Source organism: Balaenoptera acutorostrata, chromosome 19, assembly GCF_949987535.1.
Source record: "Balaenoptera acutorostrata chromosome 19, mBalAcu1.1, whole genome shotgun sequence".
In the NCBI taxonomy this organism is placed as follows: domain Eukaryota; kingdom Metazoa; phylum Chordata; class Mammalia; order Artiodactyla; family Balaenopteridae; genus Balaenoptera; species Balaenoptera acutorostrata.
Genome location: NC_080082.1, coordinates 51,511,564 through 51,538,512, shown reverse-complemented (window position 1 = coordinate 51,538,512; position 26,949 = coordinate 51,511,564). Strand labels below are relative to the sequence as shown.

At 37.3% G+C, this 26,949-nt stretch overlaps 2 protein-coding genes across 4 annotated transcripts in view; one reads left to right on the top strand and one right to left on the bottom strand.

Annotated features, from left to right (window-relative positions):
* LOC102998007 (zinc finger protein 420) overlaps window positions 1–22,081 on the top strand; it is a 64,265-nt gene extending 42,184 nt beyond the window's left edge. Inside the window, exons 8-9 of the mRNA XM_057533286.1 lie at window positions 7,894–8,015; window positions 22,064–22,081. The gene's annotated coding sequence lies outside the window, so the exon portion shown is untranslated. The remainder of the gene's footprint in view (window positions 1–7,893; window positions 8,016–22,063) is intronic.
* Window positions 4,488–25,985, bottom strand: ZNF570 (zinc finger protein 570). Of its 3 annotated transcripts, none has more exons than XM_028161898.2 (5): window positions 25,426–25,985; window positions 24,484–24,558; window positions 20,636–20,762; window positions 20,211–20,306; window positions 4,488–8,106 (listed from the first exon to the last, which is right to left on the bottom strand). In XM_028161898.2, exons 2-5 carry the CDS (start codon window positions 24,514–24,516, stop codon window positions 6,752–6,754), a joined length of 1,611 nt encoding a protein of 536 aa, XP_028017699.1. In that variant the 5' UTR covers window positions 24,517–24,558; window positions 25,426–25,985; the 3' UTR covers window positions 4,488–6,751. The 3 variants fall into 3 exon arrangements, with proteins under 3 accessions (XP_028017699.1, XP_007166822.1, XP_057389322.1); XM_007166760.3 differs by lacking the exon at window positions 25,426–25,985 and adding an exon at window positions 25,329–25,425; XM_057533339.1 differs by lacking the exons at window positions 20,211–20,306; window positions 20,636–20,762; window positions 24,484–24,558; window positions 25,426–25,985 and adding an exon at window positions 9,841–9,910.
* Window positions 25,986–26,949: the final 964 nt, after the last annotated feature.

The following is a 26,949-nucleotide window of genomic DNA, read 5'->3' as shown; positions in this document are numbered from 1 at the left end:
TATATTTACCAATCACAGTGGAATGAAACTAGAAACAACAGTAGCAGTAGGCAAGTGGGAACTCCACAAAAAATGTGGAAATTAAAAACACTCTTAACCAACGTATCAGAGAAGAAATCACAAGGGAAATCAGAAAATATATTGAGACGAATTGAAATAAAAACACAAGATACAAAAACTTATGGGATACATCCAAATCAGAGGGGAAGTTATAGCTATAAATATTTACATTAAAAAAAGAAGAAAAACTCAAATCAATAACCTAACTTTAGGGACTTCTATGGTGACACAGTAGTTAGGAATCTGCTTGCCAATGCAGGGGACACGGGTTCAAGCCCTGGTCTGGGAAGATCCCACATGCTGCGGAGCAACTAAGCCCATGCGCCACAATTACTGAGCCTGTGCTCTAGAGCCCGCGAGCCACAACTACTGAGTCCATGTGCCACAACTACTGAAGCCCGCGTGCCGAGAGCCTGTGCTCCACAACAAGAGAAGCCACTGCAATGAGAGGCCACCACAATAAGAAGCCCATGCACTGCAACAGAGTAGCCCCCGCTCGCCGCAGAGAGCCCGTGTGCAGCAACAAAGACCCAACTGCAGCCAAAAATAAATAAATAAATAAAATAATAACCTAACTTTACACCATATGAAACTAGAAAAAGAACAAGCTAAACCCAAAGCTATCAGAAGAATACAAATACTAAATATTAGAGCAGAGATAAACTAAATAGAGAATTCTATGTAAAAATAATCAACAAACCCAGAAGTTGGTTCTTTGAAAATAACAGCAAAATTGATAAACCTTTGTCTATGAGTATAAAGAGAGAGACAGAAGAATTAGATCACTAAATCACTTTCAGAAGTGAAAGTAGGGATGTTACTATCTATTTTACATAAATAAAATGGATTATAAGAGAATAATACAAACAGTTGTTGGCCAACCAAAGTGATAACCTTGATGAAATGGGCAAACTCCTAGAAATACACAAATACAAAAAGCAGCTCAAGAAGAAATAGAAGATCTTAACAGACTTATCACAAAAAAGGAAATTAAATCAATAATCACAAACCTCCCAACAAAGATAAGCTCAGGACCAGGTGGCTTCACTAGCGAATTCTAGAATAATGAACACCAACACTTAAAGTCTTCCCAAAAATTGAAAATTGAATTTAAGGGAAAACTTCCAAACTCATCCTATGAGGCCAACAATAGCTTGATATCAAAGCCAAAAACAAAAAATAAAACCGAAAAAACTCCTAAAAGCCAGTATCCCTTATGAATATAGATGCAAATATCCTCAACACAATACTAGCAATAATATGCTAGTTATACACTGTGGCCAAGTGGAGTTTATCCCAGTCCTGTGAGGGTGTTTCAATATATGAAAACCAATGTAACGTGCTACATTAATAGAATGAAGAGGAAAATCTGAATGATTATATCAATTGATGCAGAAATATGTCTTAGTTAAAACTATAAATCTCTTAGAACAAAACATAGGTGTAAATCTTTATGACCTTAGATTAATGGTTTCTTTGATATGATACCAAAAGTATAGCAATAGTAGAAAAAATAGACAAATTGGAATTCTTCAAAATTAAAAACTGTTTTGCTTCAAAGGGTGCCACCAAAAAAGTAAAAAGACACCTACAAAATGGGAGAATATGTTTATAAATAACATATCTGATAAGTAACTTGTCTGAGTCCTTTTGCTATAAGGAATTCCATAGCTGAGTGGCTTTTACACAACAGAAATGTATTTCTCACAGTTCTTGAGGCTGGAAAGTACAATATCAAGGTGCTGGCAGATTCCGTGCCTGATGAGGGTCCACTTTCTTGTTCTTAGATGGATGTCTTTTCGCTGTGTCCTCACATAGCAGAAGGGGCAAGTGAGCTCTCTGGGCTCTTTTATAATGGCACTAATCCCATTTGTGAGGGCTCTGCCCTCATGACATAATCATCTTCCAAAGGCCCCACCTCCAAATACCATTACATTTGTCATTAGGGTTTGACATGTGAATTTTGGTTGGGTGGGGGACACACCAACATTCAGACCATAGCAGAATTTGTATTTAGAATATATGAAGCACTCTTACAGTTCAACAATAAAAAGAACCCCACTGTTATGGACTGAGTGTGTCCCCCACCCCACCAGATGCATATGTTGAAATCCTAACCCACAACTGGAATGTGCAGCCTTTGGGAGGTAATTAGGTCATGAGGGTGTAGTTCTCATGAATGGCATTAGTGCTGTCAAAAAAAAGAAACAAAGAGATGAGTTTTCTCTTGGCTATGTGAAGATATAATGAGAAGGTGGCCATCTGCAAACCAGGAAGACTGTCCATACCAGACATCAGATCTGCCAGTGCCTTAATCTTTGACTTCTAGCTTCCAGAGCTATAAGAAATAAATGTTTGTTGTTTAAGTCACCCAATTTATGGTATTCTGTTACAGCATCCTGAACTAAGACACCAATTTAAAAATTTGAAAAGGATTTGAATAGACATTTCTCCAAAGATATACAAATGGCAAATAAACATGAAAGGATGCTCAACATCATTAAGGAAAGGCAAATCAAAACCATAGGTAATAAGTACCACTTCACACCCACCGGGATGATTATAATCTAAATGATGAACAATAATAAGTGTTGGTTTAGATGTGGGGAAATTGGAACCCTCATACATTGGCATTGAGAATGATGTGGTAACTGGAAAACATTTTGGTAGTTCCTCAAAAAGTCAGATGTAGAATTACCATATGATCTATGGGACTTCCCTGGCGGTCCAGTGGTTAAGACTCCATGCTTCCACTGCAGGGGGCACTGGTTTGATCCCTGGTCGAGGAACTAAGATCCTGCATGCCACTTGGCATGGCCAAAAATGAATAAATAAGTAAATTAATTAATTTTAAAAAAAGAATTACCATATGATCTAGGAATTCCACTCCTAGTTATATATCCAAAAGAAATAAAAATATATGTCCACACAAAACTTGTACACAATGTTCAGAGCAGCAATATTCATAATAGTCAAAATGTGGAAACAATCCAAACGTCCACCCACTGATGAATGGATAAATAAAATGTGGCATAACCATAAAGTGGAATATTTGGGGCAATAAAAGGGAATGAAGTTCTTACCATATGATTCAGTAATTGGGTTCCTTGGTATTTACCCAAAGGATTTGAAAACTTATGTACACACAAAAACCTGCACATAGATGTTTAGAGCAGCTTTATTCATAACTGCCAAAACTTGGAAGCAACAAAGATGTCTTTTGGCGGGTGAATGAATAAACAAACTGTGGTACATCCTGCCAATGGAATATTATTCAGTGCTAAGAAGAAATTAGTTATCAAGTTATGCAAAGACATGAAAGAAATTTAAATTCATATTACTAAGTGAAAGCAGTCAGTCTGAAAAGGCTACATACAGTATGATATCAACTACATAACATTCTGGAAAAGGCAAAATGAAGGACACAACAAAAAATTTATTGTTGCCAGTAGTTAGTGGGCAGGGATAAATAAATGGAACACAGGGAATTTCGGGGCAGTGAAACTACTCTGTATATTATAATGGTGGATTTGTGTCATCATAACGTTATCCAAACACATACAATAAACAATACCAAGAGTAAACTAATGTAAACTCTGGACTTTGGGTGATAATATGCCAATGTAGGTTCATCACCTGTAACAAATGTACCACTCTAGTGGGGAATGTTGATAATGGGGGAAGCTAAGCATGTGTTGTGTTTGGGGGTCATATGAAAAAATCTCTGTACCTTTCACTCAATTTTGATGTGAACCTAAAACTTCTCTAAAACATAAAGTCTATTTTTTTTAAAAGGAGAATGAAGTACTGATACATGCTACAACATGGATTTTGAAAACATTATGCTAATGGAAAGAAGTCAGTCATAAAACACAACATATTGTATAATTCCACTTATGTCCAGGATAGTCAAATTCATAGAAGCAGAAAGTAGATTAGCGGTTGCCAGGGCCTGGAGTGGTTGGGGGGAAATAGCGAGTGATTGTTAATCATATTGATGATAAAATGTAGTACACACGAATGGTAACTCTGTGAGGTGATGGATATATTAATTAGCTTGATTGTGGTAATCATTTCACAGTGTATAAATATACGAAAACAATATGTTGTACACCTTAAATATATATAATTTTAATTTGTCAATCCTACCTCAATTAAGCTGGGGGAAAAAAGGAATGATGGGGAAAAAAATGCAGTAAGTAGGCTATAAAACTCTCAGCGTAAAAATATAGTCATTCTCAAAACTCTGATGCCTGGAAGGATAGTCACCAAATTGTTAACAGTGATTGCATCTGGAAGGCAATTGTATACGAGCTTCTTTCTGAAGAAAATGGTGACTATGGATTGGATGAATGGTGAATATGGCATGCCTGAGGTATAGTGAAGGAATAACTGACAAAAGCAAACATTACTTAAATGTTTTTTTAATTATGAAATAGTTTAAACATATAGAAAGATACAGAGAATAAAAACCCACAACCAGCTTTATCAATTTAGAATAACTGGCCAGTTATTTTTTAAAGAAATTAATGATTAAAAGATATCTCCCTTTGCATCCTTTCCTCAATCTCATTTTTCTCCCTCCCCAGAGGTCATCACAATTTGATGAACCATATCATACAAAATACCCTCTAGTTCGATTTCAATATTGTTTCTGAGATGTATCCATATTGATAAAAGTACCTCTAGCTCATTAATTTAAATTCTAACTTACTTAAATGCTAATGATTGTTTTGCTTACCCTAAACTTTTCATTTTCACAAACAACACTGAAGTGGGTGTTCATGTACATCTCCCTGAACACATAAGGAGAGGCTCTGTAGAGGTTTAAGTGTGGAATTGCTGGGTCAGAGTATCCACATCTTCAACTTTACCAGATATTGATAAATTATTTTTAAAAAACTTTTTCAACTGCACTGTATGAATATGCCTATTGCTCCACATCTTCCCAGTAATAGGTACTGTGATGCTTTTGTTAATGTGATGATTTTGAAATAGTTCATTGTGGTTTTATTTTTTTCCCTTACTGCCGTGATGTACGTTGTCAATTATTTTACTACTCCCAAATCCATCCTTCCTCTACTGGTATAAACCATCTTTATCATATGCAAAATTTCTACAAATAGATTAGATTCGATAATTTTGTTTCTTTAGAATTCACACTTCATAGATGAATTTCAAAACAAAGCTGTGACATTAAAGGGCAAAAAGGCCCATTGAGGAATTTTGGTTGGAACTGCGGTGAAGTTGTAAATTAGGAGTAACTGATAACTTTGTTATTTTGAGTCTCTTCAGCCTAGGCTATATAATACCCTTCAATTTATTTTATTGTTCTTCAGTTTTCTGGGCCTAGAAAATCTATTGTTTTAACTCCATGAGGACATGGTCTTTGTATTGATCATCTTATCTCCTCATGTCTAAATCAGTGTGTGGCAAACAGTAGTTACTCAAAATTTACTGAATGAATGAAAGTATATATATATGCATGTGTGTATATATATAAATGTCGTCAAACTACATTTGACTGTAGTTTTCTTCCCTCAGTCCCCTTTTGGTTTCAATTTTATAATCACTTGATAAAAATTTATAAACTTTATACTTTTTCTATGGTATGAAACAGTTTAAATGCTTTTGAAATCACCTAGATTCACCCATACAATTACCTGGGACTGATGTCTTTTTATTCTACAGTATAAATTTCTGTTTATTGGGTTTTTGGAGTTAATTGCAATGCTCTCTGTTCTTTTCTTGATCTAAATATAAGTTCTGTATTTTTCTCAGTGAATCTTCATTTTCTTTAATTAGTTTATCCAATTGTTTCTTTAGAAACCTCCTAAAACTGGTTGTGTTATAGTTCTACTACTTTTGTCTGTATCAATTACTCACCTAGAGTACAAACACTCCCACATATATTCTAAAGTTTTTAGGTTTCCCCAGTTCTGACCTGCTGCTTCCCATGGATGTTCTGCTTTGTCCACTAAGGAATCTTGTTTTAGCTGTAAGGATTAAATGAGTTAATATATGTTGAGTATGTAGAACAGTGCCTGGTGCATAGTAGGCACTCAATGCATGTTAGCTATTATTATTAAATTGAATATCTGCTATATTTGATGCACTATGTTAAGTACTTTGCATGCAAATTTCTTACTTAATATGCACCAATCTACAATAGACACTATTTCATTTAATACTCACATTTCTACAATACAGTATCCCTTATTATCCCTATTTTAAGAATTAAAGAAAACCCTGAGGTTTAGATAAGTCAAGCAAGTTACTCAAAATCACACAATGCTACATTAGTGGTAGAGCTATGATTTTCCAGAATCTAAGCTCTTAGTCCTGGGAAGTGCCTACTGCCCAGAGAGACTGGAATAAAATAAGGCTGAAAGATATCTAAGAACCAGATAATGAAGCTCCTCATAGACAGTTGTAAAGACTGTGAATGCTAGCTTAAGAACAACAGCAAGCCAAAGAAACTTAACTGGAGGCAGTGATGTGTGTATTCTTACACTTGAAAAAGATCAGTTTGGGTGCATGGTGGGAAATGAATTTAAGGGGACCAAAAGTTGATACAGGAAAACCTGTTAGAAAGCTATAGAGTGATCCAGGTGAGATGAATCTTAGACTAGGATGACAACATTAGAGATGGAGAAAAGAGTATAAATTCCAGAAGTATTTTTGAGATAGTCTACAGGACTTGGTGATTGACTGGATTGGGTGGTGACAGTGACTCCCCAAGATGGATTCTCTGATGATGAGCAAGGTGTGCATGCTGCCTGAAGGTTTTCTTGCATTCCTTACATTCATAGGGTCTCTCTCCAGTATGGATTCTCTGATGTTGGGCAAGGGATCCACAGTAACTAAAAGCCTTTCCACAAACATTACATTCGTAAGGCTTCTCTCCAGTATGAACTCTCTGATGTTGAGTAAGGGATGAATCATTGCTAAAAGCCTTCCCACATTTAATACATTCATAGGGTTTCTCTCCAGTATGAACTCTCTGATGTTGAGCAAGGTAGGCAATCTGGCTAAATGCTTTCCTACATTGCTGACACTTATAAGGTTTTTCTCCAGTATGAATTCTCTGATGTTGAGCAAGGTGTGAATTCTGGCTGAAAGCCTTCCCACATTCCTTACATTCATAGGGTCTCTCTCCAGTATGTATTCTCTGATGTACAGTAAGGTATGCACGAAGGCTAAATGCTTTCCCACAGACATTACATTCATAAGGTTTCTCACCAGTATGAACTCTCTGGTGTTGAGCAATAGATGATCTATTGCTAAATGCTTTCCCACATTCAATACATTCATAGGGTTTCTCTCCAGTATGAACTCTCTGATGTTGAGCAAGATAAGCAAACTGGCTGAAGGCTTTCCTACACACTTTGCATTCATAAGGTTTTTCTCCAGTATGAACTCTCAGATGTTGAACTAGGTGTGCATTCTGACTGAAGGCTTTCCTACATTCCTTACATTCATAGGGTTTCTCTCCAGTATGAATCCTCTGATGTTGAACAAGATTTGATCTCTGGCTGAAGGCTTTCCCACATTCTATACATTTATAGGGTTTCTCTCCGGTATGAATTCTTTGATGAAGAGTAAGGGATGAGCTCTGACTGAAGACTTTCCCACAGTCATTACATTTCAAAAGTTTCTTCTCTGTATAGATACTCTTGGGCTTAATAGCCATTAATTTTTTTTTAAAGCTTTTATGTGTGTTATGTTTATGTACTTTCTCCTCTTTGGGGATTATCTGTTGTGTATGAAGTAGTGTGCTGGGATGGAAGCTTCCCCAAGTTTTGTTATATTCTTGTCCTCTTTCATCAACAGGGGCTTCTTCATGAGTGATTGTCTTTTCCTTGAAACATGCCTTCTGATTCACTGGTTGCCTCTCAAAGTGGCCCTCACATTTCCATTCTTCTTTCAAACTGGAGTACTCAAGGCCACAGCTTGTAAGTGTTTCTATTACTTTCTGAGATGATCGCACTTCATAAATGTCCTGCTTTGGGGTTAACTCTTCAGTCTCACACACAGATTCCCAGTCTGAAAAATAATAAGAAAAAAAATGTCTACTCTATTATGTACCAGAAGGTACATTTATGAAAGTAGTTCTGAAGTGTGTAAGAACAGAAACTGAAAATAGGTCATAGAGAAACTTGAGGAGGAATGATTAGAATTATAAGAACATCAATAAGGTAAATCTCAGGTCAAGAAGGACTTATGTAGGTGATTGGACTCAGTTATAATTTTATGCATGTATGAATAATACAGGAACTGAAATAATCTCCATTTTTATAGCTACTTCTTTCAAGAACATTTATTGAACCTTGTACCAGGTACTGTTCTATATGCTTTCATATTGGAGTAAACGAAGATCCTTACCTTCATGGATCTTATGTTCTTGGGGGAGACAGAAATTAAATGCTAAATAAGTAAATTTTATTGTATGTTAGAAGGTACTAAGTGCTATAGAAAAAGAAAAGCAGGGTAAGAGAGCTCAGGAGTGTTGGTGAAGTCAAAGGTAGGAATCATTAATAAGTTAACATTAAAGCAGGACTTCCCTGGTGGCACAGTGGTTAAGAATCCGCCTGCCAATGCAGGGGACACGGGTTTGATCCCTGGTCCAGGAAGATCCCACATGCCATGGAGCAACTAAGCCCGTGCGTCACAACTACTGAGCTCACATGCCACAACTACTGAAGCTTGTGCGCCTAGAGCCCGTGCTCCACAACAAGAGAAGCCACCACAATGAGTAGCCCACGCACTGCAACAAAGAGTAGCCCCAGCTTGCCACAACTAGAGAAAGCCCGCATGCAGCAATGAAGACCCAACTCAGCCAAAAACAAACAAAAAATTAAAGCAAAGATTTGAAGGAAGTGAAAAAGTTAGTTACTTAGATATTTAAAGAAAGAACATTCTGGGCAGAAGAAACAGCCTAAAAGTAGAAGCATGTTTGGTTTGTTTGAGGAATAGCAAGAAGGCCAGTGTGGCTGGAGAGGACTGAGTAGTAGGAGATGAAGTCAGGGGGTAAAGGATAATCAGATTATTAAAGCTTTATAGGCCACCTAAGAAATTTGGTCTTACTCTGAGTGAGATAGAGAGCCACTGAAGTGGTATGAGTACAGAAGTGATATCTAGTTATGATTTAATGAAAATACTGGAAGGTGGAGAGCAAGGGGAGAAGGAAGGGGACCTACTATTGTAGCAATCAGTGTGAGAAATGATAATGATTCAGACCAGAGAGATATCAGTGGAGGTATACAGAGGTGGTCAGATTCTAGGTATATTTTATAGGAAAAGCCAGGAGGATATACTGACAGATTGGATATAGAATGTAACAGAAAGAGATGAGACAAGCATGTCTTCAAAGTTCATGGTCTGAACAATGGAAGGATGGAATAGCCATCAACATTGATGGGAAAGGCTATGGGTACAGCAAGCTTAGGTAGTGAGGTATAGAAGATCCAGAGTTCAGATTTAAACATCATAAACTTAATATGTCTTTTAGACTTTGAAATGGAAATGTTGAGAAGGCAGATGGACACGTGAGACTAAGTTTAAGGTAGAGGTCTATGATAAGGGGTTGATATCCAAAATATATAAATAGCTTATACAACTCAATGTCAAAAAAACAAACAACTCGATTAAAAACTGTGCAGAAGAACTTCTTTTCCAAAGAAGACATACAGATGGCCAACAGGCACATGAAAAGATGTTCAACATCACTAACTATCAGAGAAATGCAAATCAAAACCACAGTGAGATATCACCACACACCTGTCAGAATGGCTGTCATCAAAAAGACCACAAATAACAAACGTTGGTGAGGATGTGGAAAAAAGTGAACCCTCCTACACCGCTGGTGGGAATGTAAATTGATGCAGCCACTGTGGAAAACAGTACAGAGGTTCCTCAGAAAACTAAAACCAGAACTACCATATGATCCAGCAATACCACTCCTGGGTATGTATCCAAAGAAAATGAAAACACTAATAAAAAAGATATATGCACCCCAATGTTCAGAGCAGCATTATTTACAGTAGCCAAGATATGGAAGCAACCCAAGTATCCATCAACAGATGAATGGATAAAGATGTGGTATATGTATACTGATACAACAGAATACTACTCAGTCATTAAAAAGGAATGAAATTTTGCCATTTGCAACAACATGGATGGACCTGGAGGGTATTATGCTTAGTGATAAGTCAGACAGAGAAAGACAAATACTGTATGTTATCACTTATATGAGGAATCTAAAAAATAAAACAAACAAATGAATATAACAAAACAGAAACAGACTCACAGATACAGAGAACAAACTAGTAGTTACCAGTGAGGAGAGGGAAGCAGGGAGAGGCAAGATAGGGGTAGAGGATTTAGAGGTACAAACTACTATGTATAAAATAAATAAGCTACAAGGATATATTGTACAGCACAGGGAATAGAGCCAATATTTCATAATTATATAAATGGAGTATAATCTATAAAATTAAAAATTTTTTTTAATGTATTTATTTATTTAGTTTTGGCTGCATTGGGTCTTTGTTGCTGCACGCGGGCTTTCTCTAGTTGTGGTGAGTGGGGGCTACTCTTCGTTGCAGCATGTGGGCTTCTCGTTGTGGTGGCTTCTCTTGTTGCGGAACACGGGCTCTAGGCGCGTGGGCTTCAGTAGTTGTGGCACGCGGGCTCAGGAGTTGTGGCTCGCAGGCTCTAGAGCGCAGGCTCAGTAGTAGTGGCGCACGGGTTTAGTTGCTCTGTAGCATGTGGGATCTTCCCGAACCAGGGCTCAAACCCGTGTTCCCTGCATTGGCAGGAGGATTCTTAACCACTGCGCCACCAGGGAAGCTCCTCTATAAAAATTTTTAATCACTATGCTGTACACCTGAAACTAATATAATACTGTAAATCAACTATAATTCAGAAAAAAAAAGAGATAGAAGTCTGGACTAGAGATTTTTAAATTGGGAGTTGCCAGCATATAGATGGTATTTAAAGAGACTAAATTACTAAGAGAATGAGTGTAGATAGAAGAGAAAGGAGCGAGGAGTGAACCCTGGAGCACTCCAACATTAAGATATTCAGGAAAAGAGAAGAAACTCAAAGAGATTAAGAAGGACAAATGTAAGCAAGAAAAAATCAGGGCTGAGAACATTAATACCCCATGATATTAAAGGTTATAATAAAAATCAACTTGTTCAATGCTTTATACTGAAAAAGTATAAAATATACTTTCACAATAATATACACAGTTTGGAATATATTATTAAGAAATGTCACGGGAGGACAAGAAATGTCACAAAGGGGATTCCCTGGCAGTCCAGTGGTTAAAGACTCAATGCTTTAACTGCCAAGGGCACAGGTTCAATCCCTGGTCAGGGAACTAAGATCCCCCAAGCCGTGTGGTGTGGCCCCCCCCAAAAAAAGACAGCTAGTAATAGTAACCATTAATAAAAATTATCTTTCTTTATATACAAAGTATACATTGGGGCTTGCAAAACACCACATATGAATAATTAGATAAATAAAAGAATAGAATATAGAATAGAATATAAAAGCTATGTGGGAAATTACTGTACTATTTATACTTCTTTTTTTCAAATAAGAATATTATTTTGCAATTTTAGAATCAATTTTAAAAAGCAATAGAAGAAAGCATAAAGAAAATAATTAATCTCAGAAGATATCTTTAACATTGATAACAACAACAACAATGAAGAGGGAAAAAACCCTAGAAATAAACTTTCTAAGAAAAGAACAAAAGCTTTACAATTCTAATGATGGACCACCCCAAAAAATTTGAATAAAGGGAGAAGATGCACACTTTGCTTTTGTATATGAGGAACCAACAATGTAAAGCCACGAAGTCTGACTAAATTTACCTATTATGTCCATTCAATTACAGTCAGAGCCTATTGTGATTTCTTAGAAGAACTGTGCAATAAGGAATTCGGCAGGCCTTTGTCCCTATTTCCCAGGAGGTAACCTCTAAGCCATCTAAACTCCTCTAAGGAGTGTCTTTGTTATTCATGGTGAGCCCCTTGGACTACACCTGATAGTTAATACTAATAAGGTGACTCATGATGAGCCCCTAGATAGTTTTTGCTAACGAGATAGATGACTCAGGTTGGAGGCTAACCATGCTGGAAAGACGAACCATATGATTAAAGGGTTGGAGCTCTGAGCCACCATGATATCAGTCTGACTTTTGGGAAAGGAAGGAAGGCTGGAGATTGAGTCATGCTGGGTAATGATTCACTCAATCATGCCTACATAATGAAACAAAAAAAAACAAACTCTGGACACTGAAGCTTGTGAGAACTTCCCTGGTTGGTAATATTCTTTTGAATATTGAGATGCCTGGTGGGCCCTTAGGACAACAGAAACTTCACATTTGCAACTCTCCCCGCCCTCACCCTTGGTGTCTCTCCTTTTGGCTAGTTCTGATTTGTAGTCTTTGTTATAGTAAAGCTGTAATCATAATATAGCTCTTGCCCTGAGTTCTGTGAGTCATTCTAGTGAATTATTAAACCTGAGGGTGACTGTAGGCACTCCCAAACATGTAGCCAGTGGGTCAGAAATGAGGGTGGCCCTGAGGATCCCCTAACCTGCAGCTGGTGTTTGAAATAAGTACAATCTTGTGGAATGCTGTCCTCTCAGATTTTGCAGTTTGGCAAACTCACTGCAAGAATTTTTTTTTTTTTTAGGGAATTCCCTGGCAGTCCAGTGGTTAGGACTCGGCACTTTCACTGCGTTGGGACCGGGTTCAATCCCTGGTTGGGGAACTAAGGTCCCACAAGCTGTGTGGCATGGCCAAAAAAACAAAAACAAAAACACCATGAATAAAAAAAAATTTTTTTTTAAATCCTAACATTCATCAAGAAAATAAACATGAATCCAGGATAGACTATATGTTAGCCATAAAACAAGTCTTAATAAATTTCAAAAGATTGAAATCAAATTAACTATCTTTTTTAATCATAATGGAATGAAACTAGAAATCAATAGCAAAATAAAAATTGGAAAATCCACACATATGTGGAAATTAAACAACACACACTTAAACAACCAATGCGTCAAAGAAGAAATCACAGAAGAGTTTAAAAATATCTTAAGACAAATAAAAATAAAAATATGACATACCAAAATTTATGGGATGCATCAGAAGCAGTGCTAAGAGGGAAATTTATAGCTGTGAAGGTTTACATCACAAAAGAAGAAAGATCTCAAATCAACAGTATTAACAAACTAGAAAAAGAGCAAACTAAGCCAAATCTAGAAGAAAGAAGAAGATAATAAAGATTCAAGCAGAGATAAACCAGATAGAGAATTAAGAAAGCAATAGAAAGAATCAACTAAACCAAGAGTTGTTTTTTCAATAAGATCAACAAAACTGATGAACCTTTAATAAGACTGATTAAGAAAAAAGAGCAATTCAACTAAAGTCAGAAATGACTCTAGCCAGAGCAATTAGGCAAGAAAAACAAATTTAAAAACCTCCAAATTAGAAAGGAAGAAATAAAATTGTTTGTTTGTAGACAACATGATCTTACATGTAGAAATCCTAAACACTCCACAAAAGAAAAACAAACACCTGTTATAACTAATAAACAAATTCCACACAGTAGCAGAATACAAAGTCAACACACACAAATCAGTTGCATTTCTATACACTAACAATGAACAATCTGAAAAGAAAATTAAGAAAACAACTCCATTTACAATAGCATCAAAAAAGAATAAAATATTTAGGAATTAATCAAGAATGTGAAAGACTTCTACAATGAAAATCACAAAACATTACTGAAAGAAATTAAAGATATAAATAAATGGAGACATCCTGTGTTCATGGATTAGAAGTTAATACTGTTAAGATGTCCAAACTACGCAAAACTATCTAGAGATTCAATGCAATACCTATCAAAATCCCAATGCTTTTTCCAGAAATAGAAAAATTGATCCAAAAATTCATATGTAATCTCAATGGACCCTGAATAGTCAAAAGAATCTTGAAAGGGAAGAAGAAAGTTGGAGGTCTCACACTTTCTGGTTTCAAAACTTATTACAAAGATACAGTACTCAAAACAGTGTGGTGTGACATAAAGATAGATATATATACCTATGGAATAGAAAACAGAGAGCTCAGAAATAAACCCTCACATACATGGTCAAATGATTTTTCACAAGCATGCCAAGACCATTCCATGGAGAAAGGACAGGCTTTTCAATAAATGGTGCTGGAAAAATTAAATATCCACATGCAAAACAAAGAAGTTGTTACACCATATACAAAAATTAACCCCAAATGGATCAAAGACTTAAACCTAAAACTTAAAACTAAAATAATCTTAGAAGGAAACATAGGGAAAAATCTTCATGACGTTATATTCAGCCATGATTTCTTGGTTATGATACCAAAAGCACAGGCAAGAAAAAAGTAGACAAATTGGAGTTCATGAAAATTAAAGACTTCTGTGCATCAAAAAGATATAATCAACAGAGTGAAAAGGCAACCCACAGTAGGAATGGGAGAAAATATTTACAGATCATGTATCTGAAAAGGGGTTAATATCCAGAGTACATAAAGAACTCCTAAAACTCAACAAGAACACAATTAGATTATCAGACTGGACAAAAAAATGTTTAGCTATATACAGTTCACAAAAAAAAAAAAAAAAACACATAGAAAGTAAGAGAGTAAGGGGGTGGGACAAACTAAACTAAGGAAATATTAACAAAGGAAGGCTAATATAGTTATGTTAATATTAAGCTAAATAGTTAAGGGAAGAATCATCACTAGATTTAAAGAGTAACAATAATATAAGAATTCACCAGAAAGATAATCATTCTGGGATTACCAGAAAGATAATCCCCCAAACATATCACCTTATAAAATACTCTCAAAATAATGCTCAAAGAGATTTTTTTTAAAAAATCAATACACAGAAGAATTGACCAGCACAATTAATGAGCTTAATCCAATGAACATATATCAAATGCTGTACTCCACAAGCAGCAAACAGACATTCTCCAGAACACACAGTATATTTACCAAAATTAACCCCTAAGATGTAAAAGAGGTTTCAAAGTATTTCAAAGAATGCATGTTAACTAGACCATATCCTCCAATCACAATGTAGTTAAACCAAACAAAAAACTTCAATTTGCAATTTAAAGCTTCCAAATAATTCACAGTCAAGAAAAAAAATCAATGGAAATTAGAAAATGCTAAGATATACAATGATAACAAAAATACTACATATCAAAACATGTGAACTATATTCCTAATATAGTCTTAAATGCTTATAATAGAAAAGAGAAAGCCTCAAAAACACTGAATTATCTAAGTTTAAAAGCCAGCAAAAAAGAGAGAGAGAGAAAATAGCATAAAAAATTTAGGAGAAATAAAATAGTAGAGGAGAAATACATGAAAACATTTTAAAGATAAATTAGAGAGGATCAGTGAAGTAAAAAATGTCTGAAAACATTAATAAGTTGAAAGACTTGTTTCTCCCTTTTTAGAAGGAAAAAGAGGTCATAATTACATATACTACCAACTTCAGATAAGAGAAAATAATGAATAACTTTATCTAATAAATTTGAAAACTTACATGAGAATTATAAATTTTTAGAAAAAATACCATAACTCCATGACTATAGGAGGAATAAAAAACAAAATCTTATAATAGAAATTGAATTATTAGTTTAAGTTCTTTTCACACACAAAAAATCCCAGGCCAAGATGAACAAAGTTCTACCAAACATTCAAAAGACAAATTTTAAAAATTTTACCCAAATTCTTCTAAGGAAGAAAAAGAGGAATACTCACCAACAGAGTTTATGAAACTTGGACAACCCTGATTCCAAAATCTGACAAGAAGAGTACATGAAGGGAAAAACTGAAGGCCAACCTCACTGACAAACATAGATGCAAAAAAACTAAATAACATATTGGCAAATAGCAGCTAGCAATGAATGGAAAAGATCAAGATGGGTTTGTCTCAGGAATACAAGATTGGTTCAACATTAAAAATGTCATATGTAATTCACTACATAAACAGATGAAAAAGTAAAAATCATCTAATCATCTACAGTTACAGAAAGGCATTAAAACTCAAAAGCTTTATACAATCAAAACTCTAGCAAACAGTAATGAAAGGGTATCTACCAGAAACATTTAAACATCAGAATTATTAATTACAAAATATTAAAGCACTTTCATTGAGACCAGAAGCTGATAAAAATGCCTGCTATCACTACTTTGGTTCATACCATATTGGTGATCTAAGACAGGGTAACAGAAAAAAGAAACTAAGGGTATAAGAATTTAAAATGAAGGAACTGCCATTATTCACAGACATGCCCGCCCACAGAAAAAGCCAAGGAAATCTAAAAGTTACTAGTATTAATGGGAGAGCTTGGCAATGTTGCTGGATATAAGGTCAAAGTACAAAAGTTAACTTTATTTCTATGTATGAGCAACAAATTGAAAACACAGACAACATTTAACACAGGAACAAAACTAAAATGCCTAGGAATTAATCTAATAGAAGATGTGCATGGCCTTTATGGAGAAAATTACAAAACACATTTGAAGGAAATTTAAAGACCTAAGTAAATGGAGAGATAAACTGTGTTCACAAATTTAAAAAAATTCCAAAATTGATATATAGAATAAAATTTGAACCAAAAGCCAATAGCTTTTTGTTGTTTTCTAGTGGAAATTGACCTAAACTTTAGTTATATGGCCAAAGGGCAAACAAGAAATTCTGAAGAACATAAACAAGGTATAGGACTTACCCTAACAGATATTGAAGTATTACATTAAAATATTTAAGATAGTGTGGTACTGGCGTAAGAAAACAGAGATCAATGGAATGGAACAGAGCTCAAAAGCAGAGCCATAAATATACTATAACCTGATATATTAAGAAGTAACATTCAGAACAATAAGCAAAGAGAGCTCATTTCTTCAGTAAATGTCTGGGACGTTTGGTTTTAGAAATTAAATACTTACTTCAATCTCAAAAATCAATCTCAATTGGATTATGGCCCTAAACGTAAAAGGAAAATCTTTAGAAGACAATTTGAGAACACCCATATGACTTCAGAATATAGAAAGGTTTCTTAAAACAAAATATCAAAATCAAAAACATAAGCTACACAAATCAAAACCACGAGATATCATCTCATACATTTCACAATGGTTATCATTAAAAAGACCACAAATAACAAATGTGAAGAAAAGGGAACCCTCTTGCACTGTTGGTGGGAATGTAAATTGGTGCAGCCACTATGGAAAACAGTACAGAGGTTCCTCAGAAAACTAAAAATAGAACTACCATATGATCCAGCAATTCCACTCCTGGGTACATATCCAAAGAAAACAAAGACACTAATTCAAAAAGATACATGCACCCCAATGTTCATAGCAGCATTATTTACAATAGCCAAGATATGGAAGCAATCTAAGTGTCCATTAACAGACGAGTGGATAAAGATGTGACATATATACCTATATATATATATGTATGTGAATATATATAATGGAATACTACTCAGTCACAAAAAAAGAATGAAATTTTGCCATTTGCAACAACATGGATGGACCTGGAGGGTATTAGGCTTAGTGATAAGTTAGACAGAGAAAGACAAATACTGTATGTTATCACTTATATGTGGAATCTAAAAAATAAAACAAACAAATGAACATAACAAAACAGAAACAGACTCACAGAGAATGAACTAGTGGTTACCAGTACAAAGAAGGTATGGGGGAGGGGCAGGATAATGGTAGGGGGTTAAGAGGTACAAACTACTATGTATAAAATAAATAAGTGAGAATTCCCTGGTGGCCCAGTGGCTAAGACTTGGTGCTTTCACTGCAGTGGGCCTGGGTTCGATCCCTGGTCAGGGAACTAAGATCCCACAAGCCGCATGGCACAGCAAAAAGTAAATAAATAAATAAGCAACAAGGATATATTGTATAGCACAGGGAATATACCCAATATTTTATAATAACTTTAAATAGAGTATAGTCTATAAAAATATCAAATCACTATGTTGTACACCTGAAACTAATATGATATTGTAAATCAACTATACTTCATAAAAAATATATATATTCCCAAAACTGAACAAAGGACTTGAGCAGGCACTTCACAGAAGAGGAAATCAAAATGGCCATTTATATATATAAAAAGATGCCAAATTTTTTTAGTAATCAAGGAAATTCAGATGACAAGTATAAGGAGATAATATTTCATACCCATCAAATTTGCAAAAAATTTAAAAATTTGTCAATTCTGAATGTGGAGCAATGAATACTCTTACACACAGCTGTTAGAAATGTAAATTAGTACAAGTAATCTGGAAAGTAAAATAGCATTATGCAGTAAATTCCTGGCTATATTCTCTACATGAACTCCAGCATATGTACACCATCAGTCATGTATAATAAGGTTCATAGCAGTAACATTTATAATAACATAAAACTGAAACAACTCAAATGCCCTTCAATGGATAAATTGTGATTTTTCACAGTGGAATACATTACATTTCAACAAGAAAAATAAATTCAATGAAAAATAGTTACTAAAATCAACATGGATGAATCTCAGGAATATAATTCTGAGTTGAAAAAAGTCAGAATTATCTGTACACTATATTTCCATGTATAAAAAATTGAAAATATGCAAATATAAGTATTTTGTTTAGGGATATATGGCACCAACAATAAAGAAAAGTCAAGAAATGATAAGCAAAATTGTAGGATAATGGTTACCCTAGTGAGTGGTAGAGATGGTCCAAGAGTAGAGAGTGATATATCACTAGGCAGGGGCCCTTGAGGACCTAAAATGGCATTGACAATCTTTTATATCCTAAGTTAAGAAGCAGGTACATTTTTTGTTATATTATTACCTAAAGTACATATTTAGTCTAATATATTTATGTGTGTATGATTTATTTAATAATAATAATTAATAAATAAAATTTAGCCACGTATTCTTTGATACTACAGTTCCATATCAAAATTTTTCCTTAGAAAACTGAACATGAACATAAAAGATTGGGGAGAGGTAGTGGAAGGGGTGGGAATGAGTTGGGGAGTAGTGTTGACAGAGATGTTTACAATGACCCTAATTTTCTTCTGAACTTTAAGTCCTTCATTTTACCTTAATGCTTCCTATGCCTATCTGAAAATCCTTCCTACACCACAAAGCTAACCCCTCAAATGTTTTCTAGCTTCTGACCTTTTTTTTTTGGCCTCACCACACCGCATGCAGGATCTTAGTTCCCTGACCAGGGATCAAACCCACGCCCCCTGCAGTGGAAGTGAGGAGTCTTAACCACTGGACCATCAGGGAAGTCCCTGACCTGTGTTTTTGTTAAAGACCATCTTCCCAACTAAGCAGACTCCTCTCTCACCTCTCTCTGAGCTTCCTTCATGTCAGCTTTCTTTTCATGTGTGCCATTTTCAGTCATATTTTATCTCTGCTACAAGCCTATCAACTATTTGATTATTTACATAAATGTATAATACCCTAGCATCTTGCAAGTACTCTGTTTAAAGTACAAATTCAATAAATGTTGATTAAAGGAATGAATGAACTGACCATTAAGAGAAAAATGAGGCATTTAGAGATAAACTACTACTATTATAATACTAGCAGCTAACAGCTTTTGAGCTCATAATATGAGATAGGAACTGTTGAAAGCACCTTAAAAATATTATCCCATTTTACAGATGACAAAACAAAGGCACAGAGAGGTTAAGTAACTTGCCCAAAGTTCCAATGCATGTAAGTGTCAGGATTTGAACTTGTTACTTCAGTTACAGCTGTTTGTAGTTCATCAAAAGTTCATCAGATTAGGAAAAGATTTTTTTAAAGACTGGAAGAGGTTTATGAGACTGGGAAGGAAGGGGACTCAGAGAATAAATAAGAGGGGGCAAAATGTGAAAGGAGAGACAGTTTAGAATATCAACTTTGGGAGAACACACTAAAAGGACTCAAGTTTCTACTAAGACCTAGGACATTTGAGAGGAACATGCCAACAACAAAGAAGAGTGAAGAGGTGTGATACCTTTCAGTCAAGCTGGGCTGTCACCTGCAAAGGTTTTTGCCTGCCTATTCCTCTTCACTCACCTGAGCACAAGTCTTTTGTCAGCTCTCTCTTTACCATCCAGGGCTCCTTCCCTTGTTCCAACAATAATATCACACTTGGTTTAGAAAAGCAAAGTCCTGCATATAAGAAACAGAATTTGGTCATGCTGTAGATATCCCAGAACTCACATCCAATTCTTAGATCATCAGGGAAGAGGGAGCTTGCAGTAAGCCAGAGAAAACTGTGATAAGGACATGTATTCAAAGGACAGGGAAGCTGAAGCTTCCAACACAGATTAATAATAGACCTGTTCACTGCCAACTCCACAAATATTAACCCATTACTTTGGCACAGGCAGCAGACTTTCAGCCAAGCACTACAGATGCTATCTAAAAATTCACAACAATGGTGGTAGCAAAGTGCCCCTTATGAGTATAAGCTCAATTTTACAAGAAGATATTCTTACCCAGTGATACCAAGATCCTGTAGTTCTCCAACATCACATTACTGTACAGATGCCTCTGAGAAGAATTCAGACAATCCCACTCCTCTCGGGAGAAGTCTACAGCCACATCTCTGAAGGTCACCAACTCCTGAAATGAAATAAATAAATGAAGTGAAACAACCTCATCTCTTCCCATACTCACCTCATTCATTCTGCCCCAGGCGCACAGGGCTCTCCCATACATTACATCCTCAAATATGTCAAGAATGTTCCCCCTCAGGGCTTTTGTACTTCTCAGATTGTTCTGTATATAAAAAAAGCAATGCTCTTACCCCAGTTCCCTATTCCCCTAACCCTCCTTATTTTTCTCCATGGTACTTAATTATTTTGTTATTTATTGTCTGCTCCTCACCTCCATTAAAATGTAAAGTCCATGAGGGCAGAGTATGTTTTTGTTTTGGTCACTGCTATATCCCAGTTATAGAACAGTATCTGGCACACATGAGGCATTCAGATATTTGCTGAATAAACTGAATTAATGAATGAATGGTTTGCAAAGTTCAAGAAGCTATAAGAGGGTCAAAAATGAGACCATAAAGTGCTTGCTGTATCTCTGAAAATTGTTCTAGAACAAGCAAAACAAATGATCAAGTCCATTAAAATTCAAATACTTTTATAGAGAGTACTTAAAATTTTGTGTAAAGAAATGAGTGTTCCACTCATAATACTGTTTTTGCTTAGGGGCTGAGCAAAGTTCTTAAAAACTTGGAGCTATGCTATGATTCAGCTGGATTCCAGGTTTCTATAATGTGACCACCTGATGAAAACTAACATACATTATGTGTTGTGGGGATGGATACACACACACACATACACACTCATAAATTTTTTTCTTTTTTTACAAAATTAGAAGAGGTGAATCTGTCAAAGCAAGATTTTTAATTGGGCATTTGATACAATTTTGTCATAGTTAAAAAAACTGTCTCTACAAAATAAAAATTCTTAAAGTGTTTTTTCAACACACAGTAACTTTTTTTCTTATTTAATTATATTAAGTAGTTTGTGAATTTCTCCCTCTCTGCCCTAGCAATAACATCCTTCATATACTGCAGAAATGCTCCTGTTAAAAGTTTGGTTCATGTGGTATACATGCTTCCAAAAATGTTTTCCTTAGCTTACATAAATATGTATAATAAATGTATAAATTTTTTATATACAACATACATATTTTTTCACTGATTCTTTAAGTTAATTTATACAGTCAATGAAAATAATTACAATGTCAACATAAGGAGCTTAAACTCTAACCTTAAAATATTTGACCTCTAACAAAGAACCTCTTAAAATATTTGAACTCTAACCAAATACTTGGTTTCAAAATCCATTCATAATTATAATCAAACCAGTCTAAAGAAAGTCAACAGTTCCCTTAACCTTTTTGCCTTACAGAAACATGATTCCCAGCGGAGAAGACAACTTTCCCTGAAGCCCTGTCATGTGGTGACTGTCTTATTTCTCACATCCCTTGTACTACAGCACGTGGAGGTGAGGTAGGTGACCTCTTTGCTCCTTACACTTGTTTCCATACCATTGCCCCACCCTTTTCCCTAAAATATACCTAGTTTTCAACCTCATGAAATCAGGCTATGTCACTATCACTTCTTGTTTCCATTATCTACCAATTCCTGGTAGATACAAATTCTCTGGCATTACTTGAACACTTTAGCATCTGGCTCACTGTTCTCTCTCCAATGCTACTCCCATCAAACATAAGCTTTGGTCATTTCAATATCCATATAAATAACCCTCCCAACAGCCTGGCCTCTCAGTTCTCTGACCCCATTTTCTCCAATAAGCCTGTCTTCCACACTTCTACAGTCGCTCACTTCATGATCATGCCCTAGACCTTGTCGTTACCAATAAGTACAAAACCCTCCATAAGCTCAACTCTCCCACTCTCACTTCCACCTCCTATATTCCAGTTTTTTCCCTCTGGTACCCCAATTAGGATAATTCTTCGACCCCATTAGAACCTACAAATCATTGATCTCACCACGTTTTCACTGTTCTTCACCCCCACATACCCTCACTTCCTAGAACAACCATTTGTTATAATCACCCCCATGCATATACCCTCAACTGCCCGGCCCCCTCTCACTTAACTATACTTACCTGGTTAAACCACAGCCATCACTCAGCATACTCTGTTTCTGTACCCTGCACAGCTGAACTTTGCTAGAGAAACCATGCTAATTGGTCTCACTTTAAATTCATGATCACTAACTTCCAGGGGGCCAAAATGATACATTTCTCTAGTCCATTCATTTCCCCCACCCTCCTAAATGACCATTTGATACTTTCTTCTCTCTCTTCAATCTTCAATACCTCCTCCCCCATCCTTACTCTCAGCTAAGGATCTTGCTTTGTCTCACTGAAAAAACAAAAGCCATTTTAAGAGAATTTCCACAAATTCCCACAACATCTACACATCTACTTGCATCTGGCCCATAAACTCTAACTTGATCCTATTACTATAAATGAACAGCCCACTTTCCTAGCAAAGGCCAAACCCCTCCACTTGTATCCCAGACCTCAGCTGCTCTCAGCTACGCAAGCACAGTGTTCCAGCAATTCCCTCCTCTCTCCTCTTCATCTTCAATTTCCCTTTCTATTGAATCTTTAACATCAGCCCACAGACATATACCCATCTGTAAAAAACCTTGTTGACTACAGTTTCTCCTTCAGTTACCACTCATTTCTCTTCTTCCCTTACAGCTAAACTATTTTAAAGAGTTGTCTATACTTTCCATTGTTTCTCTCCCTGATGTGAAGAGGAATGACATAATATGACATGCGTAACAGGATCACTTTGGCTGCTCTGTTGGGGATAGACTAAAGACAGTTAGGGTGTAAGTAGAGGGACAAGTTAGAAGAGCATAGCAATAATCCAGGTGAGAGATGTTGGTTTATACCAGAATGGAAACTGGTGGTAGTAATAAGTGGTCAGATTTTGGATATATTTTGAAGGCAGGACAAACAGAATTTCCTAATGGAAGACTTTTAGCTTGAACATCTTAGATGGGGAAGTATGTAAGAGTTTTCCAATTGATTTTCCTGTTTCTATCCTTGTCCCATTCAGTTTATTTTCAATAGCAGCCAGAGTGATCTTATTAAATGGGAATCAGATCATGCCACTCCTATGCTCCCAAACTTCCAATGGCTCATTTCACTCAGTTTGAGACATCTAAATTTGAGGTATCCATTCCACAACCAAATGAAGATGCTGAGTAGGTAGTTGGATATATGAGTCTGGATTTCTGGGCTGTATACAATTTGGTAGTTGTTGGCATATAGATGGTATATAAAGCTGTGAAACAGGGTGAGATCAACAAAGGAGTGAGTGTAGATAGAGCAGAAAAGAAGACTAGGATTAAGCCTCCTTAGTTAATAGGTGCTTAGCAAAAATTTGTTGAATGAATGAACATTTGGACAGAGACCAGAATGAAGAAGTTGGTCTGTATCTGGGGGAACAGCATTCTAGGCAGAGGGAACAGTAAGTGCAAGGCCATGAGTTAAGAATGTACTCAAATCACTATAAGGAAGCTAGTGTGGCTGGAACCGAGTGAGTGAAATACAGAGTGGGAAAAATTAGATGAGGTCAGAGGGTTAGCCAGGGACCAGTTTATGTAGGGCCTTGCAAGCCAAGGCAAGGACTTCAACATTTATCCAGAAGCAGGTGGGAATCCATTGGAGGGTTTTAAGAAGTGACATGATTGGTCACCCAGAAAAGTTTCAGCAGAAGGAAAATTAATGTCTGCTTGTTTTGAAAAGCAGGAAAATATTTCAGGAAAGAGAAAACACCAGCTCACCTGGTACATGGCTTTAAGAAGTCCAACAGCCATTCTTTCCTCCCCTTGACTCTTCTCTTGGGAAATGGCAGTGTCCTTAGATGAGTGAGATGGGGAAGAGAACATGAGAAACTAGGCTTTCCTTGCAGCATTCAGAATCACTAGCCTAGAATTTTTTTGCTTCTCTTTCCTCTGTTGCACCCTTCCCTCCAATAGAGAGAAGGCAGAATGGAGACCTAGAAATCTGCTTGCATACAATTTAACCTGTGCCTAAATCACTTCCTAATTTATTATTTTAACAAGAGATTTTCTAGATTTTACAAATAAAAACTCCAAGTAATGTAATCATTTGCATAAAGACACACAGCTAATAAATAACAGCACCGAGATCAAATAAAGGTCTTCGTGACTCCACTTTCCTTCTCCTCTCCAGTAGATCAGTGGTTCTGAAACTTGGTGGCACACTGGCATCACCTGGTTAGCGTTAATAGATACTGGTGGCACAGAGTCTCACTCAGCGCCCCCCCCCGGCAAAAAAAAAAACACACAACATACACACACCCACAGATTCTTAAAAACTACAGCGCCAACCACCATCTTACACAGATCACAGCGGCCACGGGTACGGGCAGTTTCACACCGTCACCCTCTCCCATAGCCCCCAGCCTCAAATACTAGGGTATCACAACCGGTGATCTCACACTCCAGTCACAAAGAGGCCGAGGATACAGGAACAACGGGAGACAGAGTACCCTCCCGCCCCCGCTCACAGTCTCGCCCTCTGTGGCACCAACCATCGACTCACTCGCACCCACAGTCACACAGATACGATGTGTACAGGCACATGGGGTGACAGGCTCACGCACCGTAAGGTCTCAACCCCGTCTCACACGAAGAGTCACACAGAAGGCCCGGGGACCGACGTCAGGGTGACCCACAGGCCGCTCTCAACCCACTTCCTACCTGCAGAACTGAAGTACCGGAAGACCAGGTCCAAGCCCGGAAAACTCGGGTAACCTCCTCTCGGGCCCACCTCCTGCCCTGAATCTGAGGGAACCCAGCCTCCGCGGGCCCGGAAAGAAGCGACCTGGCCTCCGGAGGACACAAAGGGGCAGCGGGCCCAGTGTTCGCGGGGGCCACTGGGAAATGTAGTCCTGACCAGAAAAAGGCTCGGCACCCGGGAGTTCAACTGCCACAGCTCAGCTCCTCTGGGGGTTCGTAACACCGCCCCCTCTGCCCCGGCTCTTGCCACGCCGACCTCTCCCTGGCCTTGCAGAAGTAGCCTGGAAGTCCCGATGATTCCTCTCAGCTCCGAGCCTGGGTCAGCCACAGAGACTGGCCGAGCGTCACACTAGACGGTCTGGGATTGAAGTGCGCAGGCACAGGGTTTCGGTTCACCTCTCTAAGCAACGCAGCAGAGAATTACAAGCCTTGGGCTAGTCGCAGGGGGCCGGGTGGTGTGTGGGCGCGCGCTAGTGCGCTCGCGTCTACACAAAGTGCGTGAAGAGTGAGTTCCTCTCTTTGAGCTGGGGAACCTGAAAAAAGTGTGTGGTGTGTGGTGGGCAGTTGGGAGCGGAGTGCGCAGGTGCATTATGCTTCCACCCAGTCCCGCCTTCCCTAGGGCGTTCTTAGGGAATGGTTTACCTTGAAGGCAGGAGGGGAGGGGTCAGGGTAGAGAGTGTCATCCTTTGCATATGGTTCCTGTGTTTGTGATTTAGTGATGGTGGATGTGACTGTGTCCCCTCTTCCTAAAATGGCTCCTATGTCGGGTATCTTCAAAGTTCCCTACGTTCAGATACAAATGTCTCATCTCCAAGAGGGCTTCCCTGATTACACTTCTCCCCCGACACTCCACGGCTCCTTAACCTGACTCTATACCCCCTTAGAACAACAGTGATTATATTTTAAGTTTTTATTTGTTTAAGTTTCTGTCACCTGACTGATTTTGTGAGTTAGTGCACCACCCTTTGATTCTGTCATTGTGTGTGTGTTTCTGTGAGAGTAACTATGCAAAACTCTGTGTGTTGGAGTGAGCATGGTGCATTTCTGTGACCATGTGTGTTATTGTGTTATTGTGTGTGACATTTGTGATATTAACTGTGAGAATGTGCTATGATAGAAAGTGACTGACTGGTGGAGAGTGGAGTAGGACTGTGGTATGATAGTGTGTATGGCAGACCGTGAGGATTATACTAATAGATGTAGGTTTGTGTGAAGAATTCTGCCCTGTGGTATCCGATTAGAAAGCACCTACTGTGTGCCAGATGCTATTTGAGGTGCTGGGATAGACACAGAGAAAATAAGCTTTAAAAAATGGTGGGGCTTCCCTGGTGGCGCAGTGGTTGGGAGTCTGCCTGCCAATGCAGGGAACACAGGTTCGAGCCCTGGTCTGGGAAGATCCCACATGGCGCAGAGCGATTGGGCCCGTGAGCCACAACTGCTGAGCCTACACGTCTGGAGCCTGTGCTCCGCAACAGGAGAGGCCGC

What these genes read in the sequence shown, in the direction of transcription:
- ZNF570 (XM_028161898.2), bottom strand. Translation starts at nt 24,516, where the DNA reads ATGGCTGTTGGACTTCTTAAAGCCATGTACCAG. An exon ending in TTCTTAAAGCCATGTACCAG is followed by an intron (nt 20,763 to 24,483) that starts GTGAGCTGGTGT and finishes ATTTCATTTCAG; the next exon opens with GAGTTGGTGACCTTCAGAGA. An exon ending in GACAAAAGACTTGTGCTCAG is followed by an intron (nt 8,107 to 20,210) that starts GTGAGTGAAGAG and finishes ATTATTTTTCAG; the next exon opens with ACTGGGAATCTGTGTGTGAG.